Source organism: Carassius auratus, chromosome 16 (genome assembly GCF_003368295.1).
Source record: "Carassius auratus strain Wakin chromosome 16, ASM336829v1, whole genome shotgun sequence".
Lineage (NCBI taxonomy): Eukaryota > Metazoa > Chordata > Actinopteri > Cypriniformes > Cyprinidae > Carassius > Carassius auratus.
The window spans coordinates 17502165-17528489 of record NC_039258.1 but is presented as its reverse complement, the minus strand read 5'-3'; the positions used below and the strand labels follow the sequence as shown (position 1 = coordinate 17528489).

Below are 26325 nucleotides of genomic sequence, written 5' to 3'. Positions count from 1 at the left end.
TGTTGCTCTGGAGCAGCCTGTGGAAATAAGCAAATACAGGCAATCTACTATCAACAAGCTTTGTGGATAATATGATAGTATTTATAGCAACAGTGCCAATATAATGGTTTTAATACATTCAGGAAACTCTCTGCAAATTATAAACAACCTCATGGTCACCAGAGGTTACATTATGGTTTCATTCTTTTAAGAGAATCCTGTAAAACTGCATTGTCACTGAATACCCCAGTCACTGAATGACAGGAGTCAAGAGTTGCTTTTTTGCTATTTGAATGGCATTAGCAACATAGAGGATATCAATTTTCCATCAAATTATCATCACCCCTACATTCAAAGCTGAGATTTAGTTAATTAGTAAGTCAGAAGTAGGAATGAGTCATTCCACCTAAAAAAACACTAATCTAACAAAAAACATTATCTGGAAGATTCTGTAAATGACATTTGATATTAGGCACAAGCGGATGAAAAGATGGATGCTAAGCTGTCCACTATGCAGTAAAAAGTATTCATCTGTGGATGAGCAGGTGTAATTGTTTCATCCGCTTGGTCATGCTTTAAAGACTATCGAATCTAAGGTCAAAGCAAAAGAACATTCAATATCTTTGAGGGCTATGAGACTTGATCTTTAGCAAACAACTCACTCAGACTCAATCTGTTGTCTGATATCTACACATATGTCTAGAAAATATTATACAATGTGTATCTGTATCGGTAGATGTTCACTGAACGCTCATTTAATATATATATATATATATATATATATATATATATATATATATATATATATATATATTACATTTAGATTAGATTTGCCATTGTCTAACACTCACTTAGAAAAACACAATTTTAATAACGCTATTAAATCTTTAGCAGATCTTATCCATTTTCAGAAGAGAAGGAAATCTCAACAAGTCAAGACAGAGCAGGTTACTTTAGTTATGAAACACAGTCTCAGGTTTAAAATTTTGATCAATTTAGGTCAATTCACATTCTTGTCACTTGAGTTACTAAGCTCTGATAGCAATACAGGGCAGATGGAAGTTCAAATCGGTTTGCTGCTAAATGAGACATCATCAAATTTGAATGTAAATGAAATATGGAACAGCTGCACTCAAGAATATACATCACGTATAACATGCCATAGCACTCAAAATAAAACTTGCTCCACACACGACTCCATCTGTCAATCTAGCATGTTCTGTGTGATTTCTGCTATCTCAGTGCTCTAGTCTTCAACTCATGTCCACTACTATGTCCTTCCCCCTCCTCTTCCCTGTGGTTTCTGTCACTTGTTCAGCTGAATGGCCATTACTTCACCATGACCTAAATGTGTCACATCCCTCTCTTATCCCACTCTCTCTCCATCTCCCCACCACTCTACTTTCGTCTTCAAGATATCCCAAAACTTCTTGTCTGATTTACTCGCATCGCCCCCAGAATTTAACCCCTTTCAGCTCTCCTTCACTTCGGTTGCATGTCTATCTCTCTTCCTCTCTGACCTCATATCCTCCATTTGATAGACAGAAAAAAATTGACTTGATGAAAAAGATGAGTGCGTCTTTAACATTCCAGAAATTCTCACTCTTTTTGTTTCTTCTCTGTCAGCCAACAGACAATACAAAATAAAAAAAAAGAAGAAGAGGAAGGAGAAAGACAATATAAAAAAAAAGAAAATACAAAACTTGTGTAATTCCACGTAGGCTATGTGTAATCAGATGCACATTTAAAACTGGAATATAATCTAATATCAATTACATGCATTGCATAAACATATAATCCTTTCTGCATTACAATCCGCCATCAAAATGAAAAATGTAATTATTCCAGCTGCTGTGAGAAAAGGCTATAAACGATCCGCTCCCTGCAGGAACTTCACATGCAATAGCCTAGTAGCTGGGACAACTTCTTTATGTTTACAGACGCGACGTAATGACACAGTACCACGCTCAAATTTCCAACGAAAACCTACCTTTACAACTCAAATTAAGAAAACATTATTATAAGCTTAACATTGTGAATCAGGCTAAAGTAAGAAGATGGTTGGAACACTGGCTGGTGTTGGACTGCAGCTTTAAAAATATTATTTTGTATCAATAAAGAAGTCTTTACTGTTTATCTGTTATTATTTAGACTAACATGAATTTGTACTACCCTAACATAATCCTAACAGATAACATTTAGCTTACCCTTTAAGAAATATTATTTAACTAATATTTTTCCAAATGGGGACTGTCGTTAGTTAACTCGTGGAGACAAATTTGTAACTTGCAATCACAAAAAAGTGCATGCAATACAGCACATCTTTTGTGTCTTTAATTAGATCTGTGTTTATGGGCCTTTTCCCGCTTGTCTGAATACACAGTGTGCCATTTTCTGTCCATCAAATTCCGTTGGTAATTAGCATTCTGAGTTCTGATTCAAAGATAAGTGACACAACAATGACGCATACACAATGAAATGATAAGGTGAGTGAAAGGGGGTTGCTGGTTAGAAGTATTTGTCAAACGTTAGCGAATCATCCTCAGTGTAAATGTGATGAGCTCAGGTCCAGCCCATGGGTTTGTTGGGCCCCAGACAAAATCATGTAAATGGGCCCCACCAATAGTGAGATAACATGAAATCTAAACAAAGTGTACTGAGATAAAAAAAAATCTCTTCAAATAAGCACACTGACTGTACATAGGTTGTCGACAAATAGCATTTTTAACATTAAGCTTAGGTGAATGTATAAAGAATGTATAAATTTTAGGTGCTATGTCTAATCGCTCTTAATTGTTACCTTTCAACTTTTATCAGTTCACCTGAATAGTAATGTGATAGAACAAATAAATGAAATAAAAAATAAATTGTTTGAAAAAAGTTTGAAAATATGTATATATTCTTTTTTCATTTGTTGAGTAGACACTTTTAATGCTTAAAAACTCTTTTTAGAGTATCTTTACGAATATTTTAGGAAAATAGTAATAAAGACTTCGCTTCGGTTGTGACTTTTGTTTTAACAAGTTATAAATGATTCAATGACTCACTCATAAAAAAGATTTGCTGACACCTACTGACCTTACGATGTGACCTGCAGAATAAATCACTGAATCTGAACAAATCTATTTGGTGATTTTTTTTTTTTCAAAGTTTTGAGTCGCTGAGATGAATCAAATTCCACATCATTGGACTACAAGTTTGTAAACTCACCTAAACATGCCAAGCTACTATATATAACTGGGATTTATCAAAATCCTGATCATAATACAACATGTTTTGTTTACTCAACTAAACAGTCCAAGCTATTAGGATTAGGCTCATATCCTGTCACTGAATTAACCAGTGAACAAATATTTTTTGTGATTGGATTAAAAGAATTTGAGTCACTGAGATGAATCAAAATTCCCGCCATTAGACTGCATGTTTTACTGACTCACCTAAACAGGCCGAGCCGTTATGATTGGGCTCATATCCTGCATCACACGTGCATCCTCCAACAGGCACCAGCCATTCACCTTCTGTGTTACAGTGCATTCTCGGTGCTGTCCCACCCTGTGATTGGCTGTGAGGTACACAAGTTCCAGTCACTGGAACTAGAGACGTTGGCTCCGCCCCTGAGGGCGTGGCTGGGTAGAAAGCCAGGAAGCGACTGGTTGCTGGACAGCGACGATAAAATACGGAAACACCCATGAGTGACACACATGCTCCGCTGTCTACTATAGCTAAAACAAACCTGAAAAAGACAAAAATAAGCATGATGAAAAAAGACAGATGATAACCTTAGCAGCCATCAAAACATCCGTTGAGACCATACAGACTAATAACAGTTGTTTGTTTTCATATTCAGACCATATCAAGGTAAATATTAACACTGTGGCTGATATTTACTCAGCTGAATTGCCTGATCCTGAGTGACCATATCCTCATTTCATCTGCACACAATGACTTTCATTCATCAAAAGGTTTAGTGGAGACAGAGGAAAGGTAAAAGGTCATCATCGTACCCTTTTCGTGTGAGAGGAGCAAAGCTGCGGGTTTTGATGTTAATGCGTCGGGCGTTCTCAGGTTTGTACTGGTGAGGTAGACTTGGCTCCACGCGACTGAAACTCTTGTCTGCTGCAATGGTGTCGATCTTCACCCAGCCCTCTCTTGTCTCTCCATTGGAAGGCTTGAGGAGAGAGAGAGAGAGAACCTCAGAGAGCAGTACTACTACTACTCAATATATGTCTGTCACGTTTAAAAGGAAATTTTGGCAAAATGTTGAATTCTGTTATCTAATCCACCTTATGTCGTTTCAAACCCATATGCTGTGATTTCATGCATGTCAGATCTGCGTCATGTTCAGCAGTGACAGCTCTTAGAGTAATAGCAGTTAAATTACATAAAAACCTATGAGAAATGTTTCTTGAGAACTAATTCAGCCCTGTAAAATTATTTTAATTTCAAATGTAAAAGGCTATAAAAATACTACAGTAAAAAGTGTCCTTACTGTATAAGAAAAAATATCATAGATCCAAATTTACATTTCATGTAAGCTTACAGTAAATAGTACTGTTTAAAATATGTTTGCAATAAAGTGCTGCCATATTATTAAAGCAAAATCTGTAATCTGACAATCCCAGCATTCCTTAGTTGACACTTTACATTTGATTTAATTGACAAAATTGTGGTTTCTAATTGGTTTTGTTATCAGTTATGTATATTTGGGTTTTATGTGACAACTTATGTGGTTAAATTTATGTTTATTTTAGTGTTGAGTGTTACCATGATGCTGTTATGTAGATATATGACATGACATAGATATATTAGTATTTACTTCAGTTTGTGGAGAGGCTATGGTGCTTTGTAAATTGACAGATATGTAAATTGAATTGTAATTCGGCACTGTGATTAGTTTTTATTTATTTATTTTTTTTACTGTTTGAGTGTTTACTGCAGCAGTTAACAGTGGTGAACGCCAACAGTGCAATATTCTCGTGGACACAAGCTCCAGTGTAGCCTGCTATTCATTCAAGTCAAATCTCCAAGCAAAATGCCATCAGATGTGTCCCTGGAATTTGGTCTTTCACTGAATAAATAGCAGCATATGGGTTTGGAGCAACATGAGGGTGATTAAATAATATAACAGAACCTCAGTTTTGGGACGAACTATTCCTTCTAGGAGCTATTTTTAGTGCGGCAGCATTTAACCTGTTAACTGTCACTCACGTTTTTGAAGATAGACTTGAATATGCATGATACAAACCCAAATTTTTTTAATTCATGACTGAAAACATTTTGTAACATGATTTTGATGTACCATTTACATGGTAATACAATGTCTGATTTTAAAATGGGTTTTAAAGGATGAATTTTGAGATTTTATGTTTTCAAGTGATATATAGCTTCTGATGATTTCTAAAATGATGATGGACCACATAACATTTCCAGAGATATAACAACAGCTTATATTTCTTGTTTTTAGCATGATCTTCTCCCCTGACGAATAATACGCCACACAAACCACTGAGACTCCACAGAACAGTGTCATAAAACCACTCTGTGTATCTTCCTCTAACAAACACAACCAGGAAATTGCACTCGTAGAAGTTATACATCCCTTGAGGCCATCCTTCCCAGAAAAGTCTAAAGATATATTCAGCAGTGTTGATTCACATTGTTAATTGAACAACAGGATAATAATAATTCAATTAGTATTTGATTTGATTGAAGCTATGAAAGATACATGATATTTAACATTAATATATTATTCATTGGAAGCCTGCAGGCATATGTCAGAGGTTTCAGGTTTCATCTTTTCTTCTTAGTGTGCATCTGAGGAAATGTAGTTCATACAATAAACAGACACTCAAAGAGCATGCAGGTCTTATTTTCTTTAAAAAAACGATTCCCATTGGATCCTCAGGCTGCATCATAACAAATCTTCTAAGTATGTCTTAGTTAGTCAAACAAAACGGAATGCTACAAGACTGAATGCTGCCAAAATCCTTCATATGATGTCTGTGTGTGGGTGTAGGACAAGGTATCCAACAACCCAGCATTTGGTAACAGGCTAAACACACTCATGTTAGTTTTATGATGCTAATACTGTCCTGCAGAATAACTGAGGAAGGGATCATTGGAAAGAAAGACTTGAGTTGTGAACACTTAAGTTTTTAGACATGACCTCGAGATGTCTCCTTGCCTTATAGTTACATTTGTGGGGCATAGCAGTCATAATACCGGCTACGGATCTATAATTTTGGAGATTATACTTAATGACAAGTATAATCACAAGTCCTTCCATCATGTATTATTATACATTAATATTAATTTTCTGAGCCATACAGAGTGTTGGTTTCATAGGGTTTTGATTTTTATATACCATTTAAATAAATATTTAAATATAATAAAATGCAGCCATAAAGTAAAAAAAATTACATCGTTAAATATCTATTTCAAATAAATGCTTTTTTAGCTTCCCATTCATCATAAAATTCTGAAATAATAATAATAATAATTCTAGCACGGTTTCTAATTTGACCAAATCCGTGTATTAGAATGATTTTTGAATGATGGCTGCTGAAAATTCAGCATTACCATCAGAGGAATAAATTGTATTTTAAAGTATACTGAAATAGAAAACAGTTATTTTAAATTGTAGTAATATTTCACAATATTACTGATTTAGCTGTATTTTTTTTTAGCAAAATAAATGCAGCCTTGGTGAGAGTAAATAAGATTTTATAAGAAACACTGATCCCGAACTTTTAAATGTTAGTGTAATTCATTAAAATCATTTTGTTTTTGTGTGTGTGTATGTGTTGGTAGGACTATGTGTCTTTTTGGTCAAATGACTTTTTAAATATTCATATTTTAACATTTATTTTTAATTCAGAAATAGAAAAAAAACATCCCCGTCATGGAAGATGCTTAAATCATTGTGTGTGAGTTGGATTATTCCTGTATTTTGTAATGAATGAATAGCCAAAGATAAAATTGAATATCATATCATTGACCCATGTACCATTGTGCTTAGTACAAATTTCTCAATCCTCCTTCAATCTCATTAAAGTCTCTGGCTTGGGCCTTAAATATGAGCTAATCCCTCATCGCTCACCTCAGCTACCCAGGTTCTCTCCAGCTCTCTCTGAGAGTCAGCCTGTTTGTAGTACAGTGTCAGGGTCTCCCTGCATGTCGGGGAGGGTGAGCGTAGACTGGCACAGTCTCGAACCGAGAAACGAAGTGTCACAAAGATCCGTGGAGCTGACTGCCGGTACAGGAAGGGCGTGGCCAACCAGTTGTCTTGGAGACGAGGGTTTTGATTGACATTGCAGACTTCAAAGGTACGCATGAGTCTCCCCTTGTCATCTAACACGCTCACCTCATCCCACTGAGAGGAGGAACATGAGAATGAAAATGAACCTGAGGCATGAATACGGCACAGCTACAAAATGTTTACAAAGATGTTGAAAATATAGAATGAAGTTCAGATCCCTTTTGAATTTTTCTAGTTTAGTTACATTTTTATATATTTGATAAAAAAATAAAAAATAAAAATAAATATATATATATATATATATATATATATATATATATATATATATATATATATATATATATAGTTAAAAAACATATCTTTCTCTCTCTCTCTCTCTCTCTCTCTCTCTCTCTCTCTCTCTCTCTCTATGTAATTTATTTATATTTACATATTTATAATCATTTGTGTGTGTGGTATTTTAATCCTTAGTTTATTTCCAGATTAACTTAAGATTTGAAACAAATTGTACTTTAACAAATATTTTAATACCAACGAATATATATATATATATATATATATAAAATTAAGAAAGCTATTGTCTGCATTTGGGACCCGGAGATAATAATCCACAGCTCTGTGAAAAAACAAAAGATTCTTTTTTTGTGTGTGAAATGACAGATTGGATCAAAGAAATGCCCTGCCCTTTTCCGTTTCTTCAGGTGATTTAAGCTGAAAATCCCAGACAAACCCCAAATCTCTCAAACACACAAAAGACATCACAGACACACACCCTCACTGACTCACAAAGAGGCGGAGAACAACTGCCACGCTGAGAAATGGAGAGAAACCGAGGATGAAGAAATACAATACATAAATACAAACAGACAGAATGACTTAAAGGAGATGGAGAGAAATACATCAAAAACTTAACATGAAAAGACTGCTGGAGGAATTAAAACATTCGTTTGGAGAACTAAAAGGAAACGAAACGAAGAAATGGGACTGAGCGGGAAAAAAACAAGATGGGGAGGACAGCTTGAGAGAATGAGAAGATGAGTGAAGGAGAGGGGGAGAAATTCAGAAAAGCACAGATGGATAGATTAACAAAGATATGTATGCAGACCAAGTGACAGACAGAAAAAGAGAGACAGAAACTGAGATCTGGCAAGAGAAGCTGGGACAGGAAGTATAGGACTACTAGTTCTTCTCAGTAGGTCAGAGACTCTGTGCTGCCCAGGGCCACAGAGACAGCAGATATCACGGTTGAGCAGACAGAAAATACACACACAAGAGGATGAAGGAATTGAGGGAGGGTTTAATATGCTCCATTTCCTATCCTTTTGGAAAGGTGGGATTAAAACAGGAAGTACACACCCACACATAAAAGAAGAAGACATCAATAAGCTTTCCACACACACACACACCCAATCAATCACATCAGGATATTCTAAATCTGTCGGATTCATAAAAGCACCAGGGAATGTGTGCTGTTTTTAAAATCAAGTCTGAATCTTACCCCTGTGTCAGGATACGCTGTCCAGCCTAGTTCAGCGGTGGACTCCGTAGTGTCCAGCAGCATTACTGAGGAAGACAGGAAAGGACAGAGAAGTAGAGAAAGAAAGACGGAGACAGTAATTATTTCCATAATTTCTTTATTTAGATTAAAGCGGGTCATAATCGACAGACAATAAAAGACAGGTCCCACCCCTTTAGTAATTAAAAAAGGACGAATTGTCCCCAACAATATTTGATATTAGAGCTCTGTTTGTTGTTTGGATGACAAATGGTTTAAATCTTAGCGGTCTAACAGTATTTGTCAATGTCAATGATTGAGACCAATTGAATCAAAGAAGGCAGAATTTACTGCTCACAAATAATGAACATAAATTCCAGGTTGACGCTCTTTTTATTCAATGGTAAATGAGTGCGAGGTACTGCTACTGTAGGTCTCTCATGTTTATGTGTTCGTGTCTCTTGTTTTGTAATTTAGTCATAGTCATGATCCTTGTCCCTGTGATATGACTCTGTCATGTGGGTCCTTTAGTTCTTGTATCTAAGTCTCTTTAAGGCAAGTCATGTCACTCTGCGGCCATCTTTGAAACGCCTCTTGGGCAGCTCCTATCTCTTTGAATGGGGAAACATCCAATTCTCCAAAACTGTTCACTAAGCTTACAATTAAATTTCATCTTTTGAAATCGTCAATGAAATCTACCTCACATATAACAATAAACCTCACAATAAACATCACACAAACACACACACACAACTGGCACATATACTGAGAATGAGAGTGTTTTCAATTCAGCCTCCCCCTTAATGTTGAATGTACATTAATATTTGACAACTGTTTTTAAGACAGAAATGTTACATGAGCAGCAGTAATATACAGTGACCAGTGTTGGGGGTTATGCATTACAAGTCATGCAAGTTACATAATCAGCTTACTTTTTTCAAGTAACTAGTAAAGTAACGCATTACTTTTTAATTTACAAAATAATATCTGAGTAACTTTTTCAAATAAGTAACGTAAAGTTTATTGATTAACATTAATTTATTGATTGACAGCTCTCCTGTCCCCATGTTGAGAGAAATCTGTAACTGTAGTTCTAAAATAAATATTAATATGCATTAATTAATCTCACTCAAATAGAAAAAGAAAGAAAAAACACAGATTCAGTATTCCTCAAAATGAATAAAAATTATGCACCTCAGAATATGACGCATACCTCCAATAATTAAATGTTAAACAACACAAATATTTTATGCATTTAATCCCATTCTAAACCAATGTCTTTGCTTCTGATCCAGTTCAACAATACTAATAAGCAAAAATTAGTCTAGACAAACATTTGTGTGTCTTTTTTTTTTATAACTGAAATGTGCATTCTACTGTACGGACGTAAATTTACCTGAGGCGTATTCATTTCACTTTTGGTGTGAAAAGGTTTTTATATTTGCCAAAACTTTTTTATTTTAAAAACAAACAAGCAAGCCCTGTCCATTTAAAAAAAAAGTAACCCAAAAGTAACATAACACATTACTCTCCATAAAATATACCTAAGTAACATAATTAGTTACTTTTTTTATGGAGTAACGAAATATTGTAATGCATTACTTTTAAAAGTAACTTTCCCCAACACTGACAGTGACACAAACTATTCAATTTCTTAATTTAAATGTAATAATTTTGAATTGAAAATATAGGTGAGATTATATGCTATTTTTGTGTTATCTGAGTGAAGTGGCTTTTGTGAGGCAGGACTTGATTTTATAGATCAGGAACTGATTGGGTCATTGTCATACTAAAATCTCATGCGAGGGACAGGTTGCTGAAGGGAAGACACACATAATCAGAGATGTTGTTGTAAAGGCAAGGCAAAGTTCATGTTTTTGATTAGAGATTAAGAAATGTTAGGACATAAAATAAATCAGGTAGGATCTTTGTCATTTAAGTGCTTCACGTCACAAAAAGGCCATAATCCTGGGTCATCATAACACGTTTTTATTTTTTTTATTTTTTTGTATGTTTCACAAAGTTATAAAGTTATAAAAAATAATTCCGGATATTCAGGTTTTGAAGTTTCACAATGTACATATTTATTTCCAGTTCAGTTTAATCGGTTAGGAGTTCATACACTCCTAATCTAGTTTGTCCAATTAATGCATTTTCTGTCACTATTTATGCAACAAAATGCTCAAACTAAATATAATGTCTTTGTTCAATTTATGATTGTTTGTGATTAAGTGGTACAAACTAAATAAAATTGTTGATAACATGAACATCAGGTTTTATTATCATCATATCGAAAATCACTCGATTCCTGATGCCATTAAAACAGCAACATACCAAAGTTGATGCTTAAAATATAATTTGATATAATCAGTAAAATATCTTCTTTTTTTATGAAAAAGAGAAGCATTTCACTTTTGTCTCAGACTTTGCTACTCTACTGTGTGTCAGCAAGGAAATTCAAGAGTGTCACCAGGAATGCACTGCTAAAATGTGCACAACACTGGATTGCGCCTGTCAACATCCCATATGAAAAATGTGCCACAGGCAGAACTTAAATGCTCTTCATAATAGAGGTTGTTATGACCAGAATTGGGCAGCTAAGCTGTCCTACCTCATCAAATCATGTTTTCCCTGACATTCATCTAATGAACTGTTTATCACCGAAAGAGGATGAGAAAGTAAAAAGAAGCCAGTGAATTATTATCTGAAATCCATCGTACTGTTTACAACTGAATTATTTCTGAAAAGTTTCATGTTTTTTTAATACCACATATTTTTCCAGATGAGGGGAGGTTGAGCTCTGGCTCCTCTGGGGCAGAGTGAAATAGGCCAAGCCCTCATGTAAAGTCTCTTAAATTGATCAAACTAAACTGAGCAAACAAAAAACAAATGCAGTCATATAAAGCACATTCACAGAACGCTTAAACCTCACACAAACACACACACAGCTGGCATATATACTGAGGACAAGAGTGTTTTTAATTCAGCTTCCCCCTCCCTCCTCTATTTGCCCTTAAAACCACGCAACTGATATAATTCTGTGGCTTACATTAAATCCCCCCTTCCATCTCTCTCTTGCTAGCAAATAAACAGATTTTTTTAGATTATGTTCACAGATGGGGACCCTGCAAATCTCTCCGCCAATCTATCATTTCCCTGTCTGTCTCTCTCCATTTGGTTCTTATCCATCACTTCTCTTCCTCCAGAAGACAGTGATGCCTTGGAGCGTGCAGGGGTGGGATTTTGGAAAGCTTTAGTGTCTTTTCCTTCTGTAAACAGCGAACATGAAAAGAGGGCACTTCTATAACAGTGTGTTTGGCGATGTTGTGCTTTTAAGGGATTATGTATTCCTTAATATTAAGCATTAGTACCGGGACAGTGAGACTGTCGAGCATATAATTAGAATAAATCCAGACTGGAAACAAATGTAATTGCTATTCAAACTGTGCCTATGAACTGGCATATTAATGTCTTGAGCATTAATGTCAAAAAAAGTTTCATGATAATTATGTCAATTATCTTGAAATCTTTCTCTAAAATAAATTTAATTTTGTTTAGGAGATTAGAAATGATAGAATGTCCTAAATGCTATTTTCCTAAAAGCAATACTATAAAATGTATGATAAGGAATGTTTATAGTTTTAGTGATTCTTGATTGATAAACAGTTGCTCTTTGCGCGTTTCTTACATCCTTTCAAACACATTTAATTACTGTTGAAGATTTTTTTTTTTTTTTAAACTGATTAAGTTTGTGTTTGTAACTGGTCAGTCGAATAGTGTTAAGTCACATACCCACAAGGAAAAGAGTATGAACGCGTCTCCAATTAATGTAATGACTGTCATGGCATTCTTGTAATGTTCTTTTATCACAGCAAGGGGAAAAACAACAATTAAAGAAAATAATGAAATGCATTCATCTATAGTTGGGATAGCAACAAAAATGGCCAACCTTTAAAAGGGAGGAGAATATTATTTAAAAGTTTTAATCCAGTAAGTTTTATGTATCAGTTTTCACAAAAATATTGAACAGCACAGCTGTTTTCATCATTGATAATAATAAATATTAGTTCAATCATGACAACTCTCGGAAGGATTGACATGGTAATGTACATGACAGTGTTAAAGTGTTTGGTCTTGGCAGAATAGATCTGATACGCTGTTGCAACATTCAACTGCTGCTATGAGCATGTAAGAAATACAGCTGCTGCACATATAACATATATATGAAATAACCCCTATATATTGCATACCTGATCACCCCGTAGCAGATTTTTACAGGTGGAGCCATGTGCGCCATGTGATGATCCCATGTGATGATGCCATTATGTTATATTGAGTTTGACCTATTGGACTGCAGCATCTAAAGTTTCATGACAGAACTTTGGAATGTTGCTTGTCAGACTGGATGAACATGAAGATCATGTCACACTGTAGAGGCAGGAGGTAGAGCTTTTTCACATTTGGCTCCCAAACTCTGGAATAGCCTTCCTGATAATGTCCGGGGTTCAGACACACTCTCTCTGTTTAAATCTAGATTAAAAAAGCATCTCTTTCGCCAAGCATTTGAATAATGTATCTTAAATTGTGAGTGTAGTTTCATCTGATCAAATGCACATTTCTATTCTTTAGCTTGGGTTAAACTAATTAATTTTACTTTGTTAGATCAGCAGCTATGCTAATGATGTCTCTATTTGTTTTTATGTTTTGCCACGACTAGGATTTACACAAGCTCCAGTCTGGATCCAGAACACCTGAGAAGAGATGATGCTGACCATCAGAGGACCTCAGATGATGCTAACCCTGAATCAGTGATACAGTTTGATTTTTGGCATAAGTCACACTGTAGGACTGTGCACCACTGCCAGAATTTCGTTGGAGGAATTTATTATAGGAATCTTTTAGGATTTTAAAAATGTATTCCAGACGACAAAATCTTGGTCAAAATCGCAAAGAATGAGCTAGACTAGAATGATTTCTGAAGGATCATGTTACTGGAATAAGGGCCACTCCACAGGAATAATGTAATACAATATATTAAAATAGTTTTACTTCATTTTTGACCAGATAAATGCAGCCTTAGTGAGCATGAGATATTACTTTTAAAATCAACAACAAATCTTAGTAGCTTATCTTCTATTGCTGCCATCACTGGCCAAGTATCCAATCATGTTTATTTATTTATTTGTATTAATATTTACGATATTTGTCCCAGTGTTTGTTCCGTACAGCATGTTTGGTAAGCTTCTTCTGCTCTTTGAGTGTTTACAAGACTGTCAAATGTTCTACTCAGTCATGTTAATAATGTCAAGGATACTTTTGGCCAAATGCTTTACATGAATATATTTTAATATTTGTTTGGACTGTTTTGGATCACCATTTGATGTCCAATGTCAATGTGTACTAAAGATCTTACATAAAAATGCATGCACAAGTCTTTCTCACAAAGTCCTGAACACAGACTTATAAATACATTATTAATCTTTGACCCTAAACAGTCACTTCTAATTATCATACTGTATTTTTTTTTTATTTGACACACATTCAAGCACATACTCACACACACACTTGCATTTGTGGTTTATGGGGACTCTCCATTTTTTTGTATGTTTTTTAAGCCGTTTGTTTTATGGGGACACAGGAAGTTTATTTGGTAGTTACTATGTCATTATACACATTTGTGTCCCCATAAACTGTATGTAACAGTGTACACACACACACACACACACACACACAGTATTTAACAGTCTCTGCAGGGAGTTCATCCTTTTGACCCCATTATACACAGGATGATTTATAATAATTCACATTCTCTTATATGTGCCTTTGCAAGCCAAGTACGTATTGAATGTTTTTTTTCTTCTTTTTTTTTTATTTATTAAAATATGCATGCTGTGAATCATTATACACAATCTACCTTGAAATATCTTAGAAGCATCTCGGTTTGTTATTTATTTATGCAAGCGAATGTGATTTTTTTTTCTGGGCAGTCCAACATGATCAAACCAGTTATAAATGCGTCACATATTGACATCAGGGTCCAATATAACTTTGGCTTCTAAAGGTATTAAACCTTTATTTATATTATTAGCAGATGTAAAGTGGAAAATAAGGATCTAAAATTGTCTCCAAAAACTCAAAATTGTCATTTACAGATGGCCTATTCATCTGTTAGTGTGGAATGAACAGAGGGATGATTCTGGGTCAGGGCTGTTGCAGAAATTCACAGCGCCTAATACAACATTTTTATATGCCCAAGAGAAGGCTTTACCACAAACCTACAATGCTCCCCCTTCACCAGCTCTGACAAAGACTCTGCTCTGGGGCAAGAAGAGTGACAGCAAATCTTGTCACTTCACTGACAACATTTATCCTCAGATGGGTAGTTGACAAATTCACATAAACATGAGCTTTAGTTCATCAAGAATTTAGGTTAAAATTAACATATGGATACAGGAAAAGGTATGATATAACTGTATTGAATTCACACATCAGACTGCACACTGCAGGACAGTTTGAGTAGCATGTTAAAAATTATACAGCAAACAGTTATCATCGACATTCCATTTGATGAATAAATACAATAAAAAGCAGATTTTTTTTACCCCCAGTATTATGAGCGGCACATCATTTTTCTTTACAGGATTGTCCTGGACATCTTGGCTTATGTCCTAGGTCAAATTCAGTAAGTGTGTCAAAAATATTGCCCATCTAAAAAAAGCTTTTTAGACATTCTGTTTAATACACTTTGGGGAGAACTGATGAACGAACTACCATATTTCTTCTAATCATATTCAGACAAGTGCAATTATTATTTACCTTACATTTTTATTATTATTATTATTATTATTATTATTTTACAGAAAGGGTTTCTATATAACTGATTATAAATGGTTTAAACTATGTTCTTTCTGCAAGTTTTTTTTATTTATTTTATTAGTTTTTTTTAGATATCTTAGGGCAAGTTGTCACATTGTTTCATATAAATGGATATTATGCAACTTCTTTATTCCAAATTATATTTGCCAAAGAACATTTACAGTCCTCAAATTTGCAAAAAAATATGAGGATTATGAGCAAGTGACACTTGAGTGAGTCTTCATCCGATTCATTCAAAGATTCATTAAAAAAGTCTTTACGAGTGAGTCAATGAATCATTCACTCGACTGATTTGTTTGTACACTGATTCATTCAGGAATTAAACAAGTCACTGTCTTTACAATCGTTGTGAAGTGATTCACAATCATTGACTCAGTCTTGACATGGTTTGGAACTATTTTCATTGGCAGAACAAAATAAAGTAATTGGCGGTATGGCATCTCAAATTTAAACTGTTCAATATTAACTTTGTTAATTTAGATTGTTTATTTTATGGTAACAGATATTTCGCAATATGACATGATGAAATATATTGAAAAAGACATATAGGTGATTTTTTTTAATGCTGGACTCAACAAGATTAGCTTTGCTCTGTTTTAGTCTGTATTTACTAATCTGTGTTAAGGTCAGTTTAACATGGATTTATCCAGGGTTTCCCCTAAATGACTAGTTTTAAGTTCCTAACTTTACCCTACCCTAACCGTAATTAAAAGTGTATGACCCAAACCCTAAATAGATTCTCAGGTAGGCCGTAACCCTGAGCGTGGACATGTATGAAGTGCCGGACTGCACTCAGTGGGTCCATTGTGATGCAGAGAGATGGGGCTGTTTGCACACTGATGGAAGGAAAAACTGCTGTGTGGGCCAAACCAAGTAAGTGCATGCTAGAGTAATGCACTCCACTGGCATATCATTCTCATTCCTGTGTTACACAAACACGCTGTCCCCTTCACTCTGTCTCTCTGTCCCCCTCTTTTTGTGTTTATTATTAAACAGGAAAGTGACAGAAGGGCCCTGTCAAGGCCTAAACACAGAGATAGATTTAGTTACATTATTGATGTGAGAGAGAGAGGGAGAGAGACAATGTTTGTTTAAAAAACTGTGACACAGGAGCACTGAGATAAAAAAGACACACAGAAAGAGACGGAAACAGAGTGACAGACAGTGTGAGAGGGTAAAGAGATAAGATGAAGCAGTGATTTTTGACCTATAGAGGAGAGCTGGCAGACTGTCATACGGAGAAGTTGTCACAGTGCTTTTGTCTGGTTTTGAGGCCAATTAAACAAATAGCAGTGGTTTGGGATGTTGGATTCAAAGTAAAAATCCCTAAAATAATTTTTTGTTAATTCTATCTTCCAAGCTAAGTTGGCAAATTGTGTCACATTTTTTATTTTATATTTTTTTAACAAATTTGATATTGGGGCAAGTTTTCACATGTGTTTCATATGAATGGATATTATGCCATGTCTTAATTAAAATGTATATTTGCCTAGGAAAATGAAATTTTTGCCATTGGTGATTGGGGATTTTCACTTTCTCTGTTATTCCAGTAGGTGGCAGCAAAGTGACTCTAGTGTGAATCTTCATTTGATTCATTCAAAGATCCATTCAAGAAAAAGTGACTGTGGCCCTGTCCCAAACGGTGCAATTCATGTGGACTTTCGGTCTTGTGCACTTAAATTGTGCGTGCTCGCCGAGTCCGTAGGCCATCCCATTCTTCCGCGAAGCACGCATAGATGCAGGCTCCGCTCACTTTAACTACCCATCCTTGCGAAATGCCAATCAGACAATGGATGGGAGGAGATTTCGCTCAAGAGCAATTGATGACATGGCTGACCTACATTTTACCAGTTGTTACCTTTTATACAAACATTATGGTCATCGACCAGTGGTTGATATCTCAACCATAATAATAGCACGTTGAATAATATGTTTGCATTATGATTCATTAAATAAATAGAACTGAATATCAGGGCTTTACTGCATCACATGTAAACCTAGTATTTTTATTTAAAACCTGTAAATTCATCTGTAACTCACGCACATGTTTATTAACATGTTACAAATCTACCTCTCAATGCGCTCTCGTGGACTCGTGCAAAGGGCCCTATAGGTCTGCACTACATGACATCACCAAAGTGTGGACTTCCAAGGAGTGCCCCATTTTGGACAGGGCTTCTCTTTATTGAGGGAGTCCTTGAAGCGTTCACTCAACTGATTTGTTTAAACACACTGATTCATTTAGGAATGAAACAAATGACTGCCTTTATGAGTGAGTAAATGAATCATTCACTCAATAGATTTGTTTAAAAACACTGTTTCGTTCAGGAATGAAGCACAACTACTGTGTTTTGCTTCGAGGTGCACAATGTTTGACTCTGCTTTGACATAGTTTGGAATTATTTTCATTTGCAGAACAAAAGTAGACAAAGTAACTGCCAGTTATTGCATCAAAATTGCAAGTTGTTCAATATGACCTGTATTACCCGTTACATTGTTGCTTGTCTTATTTCCTATTACATAGACCTATGTTTTAATTTAGCCGGGTTGATAAAAGGATGTTGTTTGTGTTTAAACATAAACTGACATAAAGAATAAAGCCACCATAAGTAATATTTTTTGTTGCAAAAACTGTGACAAAGCCAGCTTGAGTCTATCCATGGTGTTCAGCAGGCAGGCATATCATATATAATCTGTAGTTTGTCCTTTATTGTCATTGCCTTTCTCGGCTGTGCATTAATATGATGTGTGGGTGTCCTGCATTAGCAGTGGTGTGCCTCTTTGAGTTGTTCACTTGAGTGCTCTCACTCTGGTATATGCGCATGCTTATGAAAGGGTAATGCTTTCTGTCCTTAATAGAGAGAGAGTATGTGTGTGTTTGGCTTCCTTGGTTCTCAGATGTGTTAACGCGCTGTGCCAGTTCACGCTTGATTAGTCAGTCTCACTCAAGACAACTCTCTACCATGTTAATCCTCCTGTAGAAGTGAAGTGTGAGTGTTTTATTGCAACACTTTTCTAGGATAGCCTCTCACACGCATACGCACACATACGGCTAAACTTGAACTCACATGGTGTTATCAAATGCAAGCAAAATACATGGGTTGTTTAAATATACACAGCAATACACATGTTTCTTCAACTACAGGTGATTTTATGGCTGATTTTGATTTGACCCTTGTATGGTGTTTGGGTCAGAGGGACCCATTTTCACTTTATATTAATAGAAAAATTATAATATTAATTGTTTTTTCAAACTCAGACTCATTGGCCTTGGCTCATTTTCTCTGAAGAACATATATCAGAGTATCCTATAGGATCTGGGCCTGCTATCAGTATGTGTGTTTGTGTGTGTGTGTGTGTGTGTGTGTGTGTGTGTGTGTGTGTGTGTGTGTGTGTGTGTGTGTGTGTGAGAGAGAGAGAGAGAGAGAGTCTGTAAGAGTGTGAGTGTAAATGTGAGTTTTGTGTTTCCGCAAGGTTGTAGCACTTTATTTCATAAATGTGATGAAGGTAAAGGGCAAATTTTGACCATGTATGCTGTTTATATTGCTTGTAATTAGGATGAAGTCAACATCTGTTGAAGTATTTTAACATAACAATTTTGACTGTGTTGAATTAAAAACCCAAAACTGCAGCAGATCCACCAGACCCGAACACTGGCTGAGTAACAAAAATATGAACACCACACAAGGGTTAAATAAACAGATTTCACCTTAGTTTTGTTATTTGAAGGTCACATGAAGGTTGTGGTGTAATTTCCACCATGACAAACAAGAAGACAACAGTGTCAGAGAAGGTCAGGTTTGAGATGAAAAATCAGACCATAAGTGTAAAGAAAACAAAGAAGGATCTCTAGGTAAATATCACTTCAACTTGTGAACAATATTTTTTTATGGTGTGCTTTTTCCAATCAGATTGTAAATTAAATGTGTATAAATTAATTATTTATATTTCATATTTTATTGATTTATTAATAATAAAAAAAATGAATTTTGAGACATAAAAAGCTGGCTATGAAATCAGCCTTAAGCAAGACAGAGGAGGTGGACTTTTTATTCTAAAATGTTTAAAAATGTCATTACCATCATCAAAATTGGGTGGAGGGGGGAGATCATGTGTATTTGTATAAAGTTAACTGCCATTCAAAAGTTCAGAATCAATAAGATTTGTGACATTTTTTAAAAGATGTTCTTTCTGCTCATCAAGGATGCATGACCAAAAATACAGACCAAAAAAAAAAAATTACAAAATATAAATATTTTCTAACAATACAAGTCTATTATTATAATTTTTTAAATCGAACAACAAAAATATATTCTAAAAAAATATATATAATTTAAAAAAGAAAATAATGTACCGACCCCAAACATTTGAATGGTATAGTGTATATCATTACAAAATAAAATTTTTTAGTATTAGTATCACAGGTTCCCCCCCAAAAAATGTCCAATATTGATAATGAATTAGCGTATTAGAATGATTTCTGAAGGATCATGTGACACTGAAGACTGGAGTAATGATGCTGAAAATTCAGCTTTGATCATAGGTATAAATTATGTTTTAAAGTATTATAAATTAATATTATTTTAAATTGCAATAAAATGTCATTATATTACAGGGTTTTTTTTCCCCCAGCATTGTTGTTAAAATAAATGCAACTTTGATGAGCATTAAAAACAAAAATCTTTCTTAGCCCAAACATTTGAATGGTAGTGTATATTTATATTTCTATGTTTAGCTATTTATTTTCTCTTTGCATCAATCTGATTATTGTAAAGTCCTACACTTTGGAAATTTACCATATAAATGTTTATTATATATTTTTTTATTATTATAAAATTCTTCTGCGATGCATGTATGTATAATATACTATATTTGCTTCATATATGTCATTTCCACCACTATTATTTCCTCTGTTTGAATTTTGTTGTTTAGGGGTGACATTTTTATTTATAGGCTTTAAGTATTTATTTGTTTACTCATTAATATGATTGATCATTAAAGCTTGGATGTACATTCAAGCTTGGAAAATTTGCCATATAAAATATTACTATTATTATACAATGACAAAATCCTCCTGTGATGCATGTATGCTTCATATAAGATTTCCAACACCATTAATTTCTATACAAATTGAACAACACATTTTGATAAGGAGGAAAGTGCACTGGATTGTTCGGGGACAAAGTTAATTAATCTGTCTGCTCTCTGTATTAATCTGATTAAATGTAAAGGGCCCTTGAGTTTTGGAAATTTGCAATATAAAGGATTCTAAATGGTCATATTCCTCCTGTGATGTGTCTATGTCTGCTCTGCTGCTGAGAAATGTAGACAAATTAAATCTATTTTCTGAGAGTCATTGCTAAGTGCTAATAGTTGAAGAACACTTTGCTACACACTTGCTAGATAACACAAAAAATACATAACTTCAGCACACTCCATGAACCCAGATGGGTGTGACTGCATCAATGCGACAATGCACCAAAGTTTTTCATTTGGTTGCAGTGTGTGTTTACATGCCGAGTGTAACTTTGGCAGCTTGTCTTTAATTTGCTCCAGATGTCTCTATACAGACAGTCACCCCAGGACACAAACACAGTCCACAAACCACAGAGAGCGATGGCAAGAGCAAGACAGGGATTAGCACAATTCCAGATTTAAGCTAACGCACGTCAGTGAATGTTATCAGAACTCCTCATTTTGGGTTTAGCTTGAATTGAAGCTTTTCTATGGTCTGTCTCTCTCCACAAAACACTGCTTATGACTCACCAGCGCTGGCAGCACCCTTCTCCTCCTGTAGCCTGCAGTTTTGGACCTGGACGGCTCTCATTTGGCCCTGGAGGCGCGTTGTATTTTTCTGCTTGATCTCATCAATGGCTTGACCTGTGCACACACCAGCTCACCAGGGAAGCGTGAAGTGTTTTTTCTTTTCACTTTTGTATCCTGCCTTTATTTAGCCACGTTAGTCGAGTTGAGCACAACACGAATTTCATGCAGCGCCCTAAAAATCTCCCCTTGCAGCGATGGAGGCCGAACGGTGGAACATACAGTAATAAGCAGCTCGGGATGTACTGCCGTCTTTGCTCTTAGCGGGCTGACTTCTCCCCTCTTTTCTCTGAAGTACAAAAGGCTTCTTACGTGATCCTTGTGCATTCATGGAACAGCCATTGGGCAAATGTTTTAGACTGCGATATTGCTGCATGGATTAGACATTTGTGTGCCAGGTACTAAGATAATGTGCATTATATGCAAACATTAGAAATTAACTGGTTTTAGAATTAGATCAGGTCGAAAAATCTTGTTGAAGTAGCAACTATTATTATTATTATTATTATTATTATTATTATTATCACTATTGGCTTTATAGACAAGCATAGTAAAACAGAAACAGGAAGTGATTCGGGATTAGAGAGAGGAACATGATTGGAAGGTACTCAGGACAACTGAAATTCTGCTACTTAGATTATCCCACAAACAAATTTAGACTTTATAACTTTATATTACATTCTTCCATATGAGAGTTCACTGAAAAAAAACATCTTTAGAAACTAATTATTAGGTAAATTACTTCTGACATTAGGAAAAGGTGTTTTGCAGTGTAACACAAGCAACTATAGCTATAGCTAGCGGAAGGCTTGGTAGTGTTGGTGGGAGGGGAGCAGCTGAAGATGGAGCAGCGCAGGGTGATGCAGTTTGGCCTGGGGCAACAGTTTGAGCTCGGATGGGCACAGATCTGAGAGCTGAGCTGCAGGACTCAATATACAGACAGTGGGAGACCTCACGAGGAGACACACATACTGTTTATACAACCTGAGAAGAAGTGGACTTTCAGCGAAACAGTCCAAGCTGTGCCGCCTGAGGGACCTTTTCGTGGCCCTGTGTGAGCCATGACTTGAAACTGTGCTCTTCTCCTCTCTCATTGCACCTCTCCATCCTCCTCACCTCCTTCACAGCTCCCTCTTTTACATGGGCGTGGGTGTAAAAGCTGCTTTTACCAGAATGTGAGGCTTTTAAACCATTCTGTTTCTCTCAGCGAGGAACACCCTGCTGTGTGCATTCTGCACTCAGCACTGTCTGCTCATACACACTCCTTTTCAACACTACACCCCTGAAGAGTCAAGTGGAGGCTAATTACCACTGAAGGAGAGCACAGTCATTTTATAATCCGACCTCAGGGACTGACCTTCTGGTGTTGTCTTCTGTCTGACAAGATTGCAGCAGGGACAAGCTCTCTGTCTCTGAGCTAGGTTGTTTTGAGAAGTTTTGACTGCTTTATTTGGAAACCAGCATCATATATTGCCATGGGTATGTGAGCCAATGCACGCCACTGGAAATTTTTAAATCTCAGTTTTCAACTAAATATATATAATTAATTGAGAAGTATTCTTAACATAGAGACAGAGATCATATACTTATAGAAGCATATACTAAAAGATATTAAACTTAAAGCCTTGTATAATGTATAATGCATTATAAAAGTAGTTTTAATTGCATTAATTATTCATTGTAATGCACATTATAATGCATTGTACAATCACATGAATAATTGTAACCACAGTTAATACATTATAACACTCATCGATTCATTGTTACACTATGCATTTTACATTTGGTTATAATTATTTAGGACATGATATAATGCATCACAACGCACATTATGGATAATTATAAAGCATTGTACCCTTTAATAACATTCATAATACATTATACATAAAGTCGTTAAGCAATGTGTTACCAAAAAAAATCGTATGTTTTTTTTTTTACTTAAATCAAATATAGTACATTTTCTGCTTGTTAAAACAGATATGTAAGCATAAATCTTAAAATATGCTTAAATGCCTGGTTTTGAGAATACTTTACTTGAAAACACAATTTACCGCTCAAGAGTTTAGGATTGGTAGGATTTTTTTATGTTTCTTTTCTGCTTACAAAGCATGCATTTATTTGGCCAAAAATACTGTAAACCCAGCAATACTATGAAATATTATTACAACTTAAAATAAATTATTTTCTAAAAATATATTAAAATGTCATTTATTCCTGTGATGATTTTAAGCAGTCATTACACCAGCCTCAAATGATTCAATCTGCTGATTTGCTGCTCAATAAATTTTCTAATCATTATAATCAAAGTTGAAAACATCTGTACTGCTTAATATTTTTGCGATAACTGTGATACTGTTTTTAGGATTTTTTAATGAATAAAGAATTTAAAAAAAAGTTGTTTAAAATAAGTAACTTTTGCATCAGTTTCATGCATTTTTGCTGGATAAAGGTTTTTTTATTTATTTTTTTATTCCCATTTGTTTTGGGAAAATATATTTAAAATCACGTACACTTACATGAGATGAAGACTTTAGTCGTATCAATAGCCTTATAAAAGCTGTTTTTATTTCACATGGAGCAGGTCACCTTATGTTGGCCACCATCTGAGATCACATGACCAGCAACATAATATACTCTAAATATGGTTAGAGTGTCTGATGTGGTTAAAGAAGGCACTTTCGCTAGCAGTCCTACAAACGCCTTCCAGAGATCTTGAAGGTACGGGACGCTATGCGAAAAGACAGGCAGCATCTATGAGAATGGGTGCTGATCTAATTAAATGTAATGAAGGCAGGGTACAGCCATTTGCTCCAGGAGGGCAGGTACAACTGCATTAGTTTAGAGTTATAGGCCTGAGGGAAAGGCTGTGGACTAGTTAAATTTGATGAAAGGTATGGTTTTTAGCTGTATGAGAGCAGGTAAAGTGGTTTGCTGTATTAGTTTAGAGTTATGGCCTTGAGGGAGCGACCTAGAATCATTAGAGATGTGAGTCTGTGTTATGGGACAGATGTGTCACAATATGGGCACAAAACACTTGGATTGGTCCTTGTTTTTTTATATCAATTTCTATGTCTTAAAAGAACCAGCTGTTCTGTTTATAGTCAACACATTTTTTTTTTTTTGGGGGGGGAAATTAAACATTTTGTTTATCACATACACCCATGGTATAGCAGTGAAACTGTATTGTGTTGTGCTCTCTAAGCTATGCAAGACATTGATTACCCCCCCCCCCACCCCCAAAGAAGATACATAAAAATAATAATAATAGAAACACTGACACAAAAAAATGACACACACTCTAAAAGTGTCATTTTTGTTAAATACCTACTGATTGAAGTAGCCTTGAAATAAAGGGACTCATCCATAAAAACGGTCATTGTAAAAATTAGCAGTGGCCCTTATTTTTAGATCAGATTAGATCCACTTTTTTACATTGCAAATGGTTAAATACACTTTACCATTCATGAGCATAAACACGTGCTTTTGTGTGAAAAATACGAAGCACGATAACTGATTCAGATAAGTTAAAAAAAAAAAAAAAAAAAAACGTAGCACATACCAGCGTCTTTGAGACAACATGTTTTTAACAGTCTCTGGCATTCAGATACCTCACACACACACACACACACACACACACACACACACAAATGAGTCACTGAGAGCTTTTTCAGAAGAGCTCACTATGAGATGCCAACTTCATCAATCCATCTATTTAAACTGCTCATGTCTGCAATGCACTGATTAAAAACACCATTTAGCCAAAAGAGAAATGAGACCAAGAAAAAGAAAAAGTGCAGATGAAAGGACACAGAGATGTACAGTGAAGTGAGTGGGGTGTCTGTATTGTCAGAGGGCTGAATGGTCTGTGGGAAGGCCATTATAACAGTTATAATATCAGAAAAAAAGGGGCCAGAGAGTTTGGAGGTGGGGGGGGGGGGGGGGCTGCATGGGTCAGAGAGAGACAAAGGTTACACAACAAATTATTCACCCCTCCGCTGGCTCTATTCTGCACCCTTTTGTTAAGTATAAACACAGCTTGGCAGGGTCCACAGAGAGCTCTTCAATCCACAGTATCAACTCATTATACAGTACAAGACCTGCTCAGATCATCAGCCTCAGACTGACACAAACACATGCAGATGTAAATGAAAGTGAACTCTTATAACCGCAAACAGACCTACAAACTCATTCAGAGACTCCTACACATGTTGACATGCACTTTAAACCGGACAAGACAGCAAGAGACCCCGATAACCCCTCAGAACGGGACAGCTGAGAGCACCGGGGGGGCAAAGGAAGTTTCATACCTTCTTCAGCTGAACTGTGCTGGACCACCAGAGAGACAGACAGAAAGATCCTCCACATTTCCATCAGAGCAACACACAGGAGAAGTCCAGAGAGGAAGAACACGGGAGAGGGACACAGGAGGAGAGAGAGAAAGAGAGAGCGAGAGGCAGAGAGAAGGGAGGAGGAGTCTGTCTGCTCGTTTTTATCTCAGATTAAAGAGAGGAGAGAAAGAGAGGGGGTGGGGGAGCAGGGAGGAGTATTTATGTATGATGATGATTATGACTGAGAAGTCACTGAGCAAAGAATGAGGAGAGAGAGAGAGAGAGAGAGAGAGAGAGAGAGAGAGAGAGAGAGAGGGACAGAGATGAAGGGACCTGTGAACTGACTTTAGCTACTCACCGTGATGGAAAGCCTAAAACGAGTTCAGCTTGTTCGCAGAAAAAGTGTCTAGACACGCAGGAGACAGACGCTCTAACAGTCACATTTGGTGAAGGCTCTGGTTTGGCATGCTGATAGGGCACAGAGAGCCAGATTGGAGATATGCATCACTCAGTCAAAGAAGCTTGGAAAACTGCCTGTGTGTTTTCTTTTCCTCTCTTCTTTCATT

The 26325-nt window shown here is 35.8% G+C and overlaps 1 protein-coding gene across 3 annotated transcripts in view; it reads right to left on the bottom strand.

The window, feature by feature from the left end:
- Positions 1-26085, bottom strand: part of ephb6 (eph receptor B6) — a 45813-nt gene extending 19728 nt beyond the window's left edge. Inside the window, exons 1-5 of one of the 3 annotated variants that reach the window (XM_026284501.1) lie at positions 25739-26085; positions 8736-8800; positions 7079-7351; positions 3984-4147; positions 3417-3712 (exon numbers count right to left, since the gene is read on the bottom strand). In XM_026284501.1, the coding sequence (XP_026140286.1) occupies positions 3417-3712; positions 3984-4147; positions 7079-7351; positions 8736-8800; positions 25739-25802 (862 nt within the window). In that variant the 5' untranslated portion in view covers positions 25803-26085. Of the gene's footprint in view, positions 1-3416; positions 3713-3983; positions 4148-7078; positions 7352-8735; positions 9251-25738 lie in introns of those variants that run through there. The other 2 variants (XM_026284500.1, XM_026284499.1) reach the window with 2 other exon arrangements.
- Positions 26086-26325: the final 240 nt, after the last annotated feature.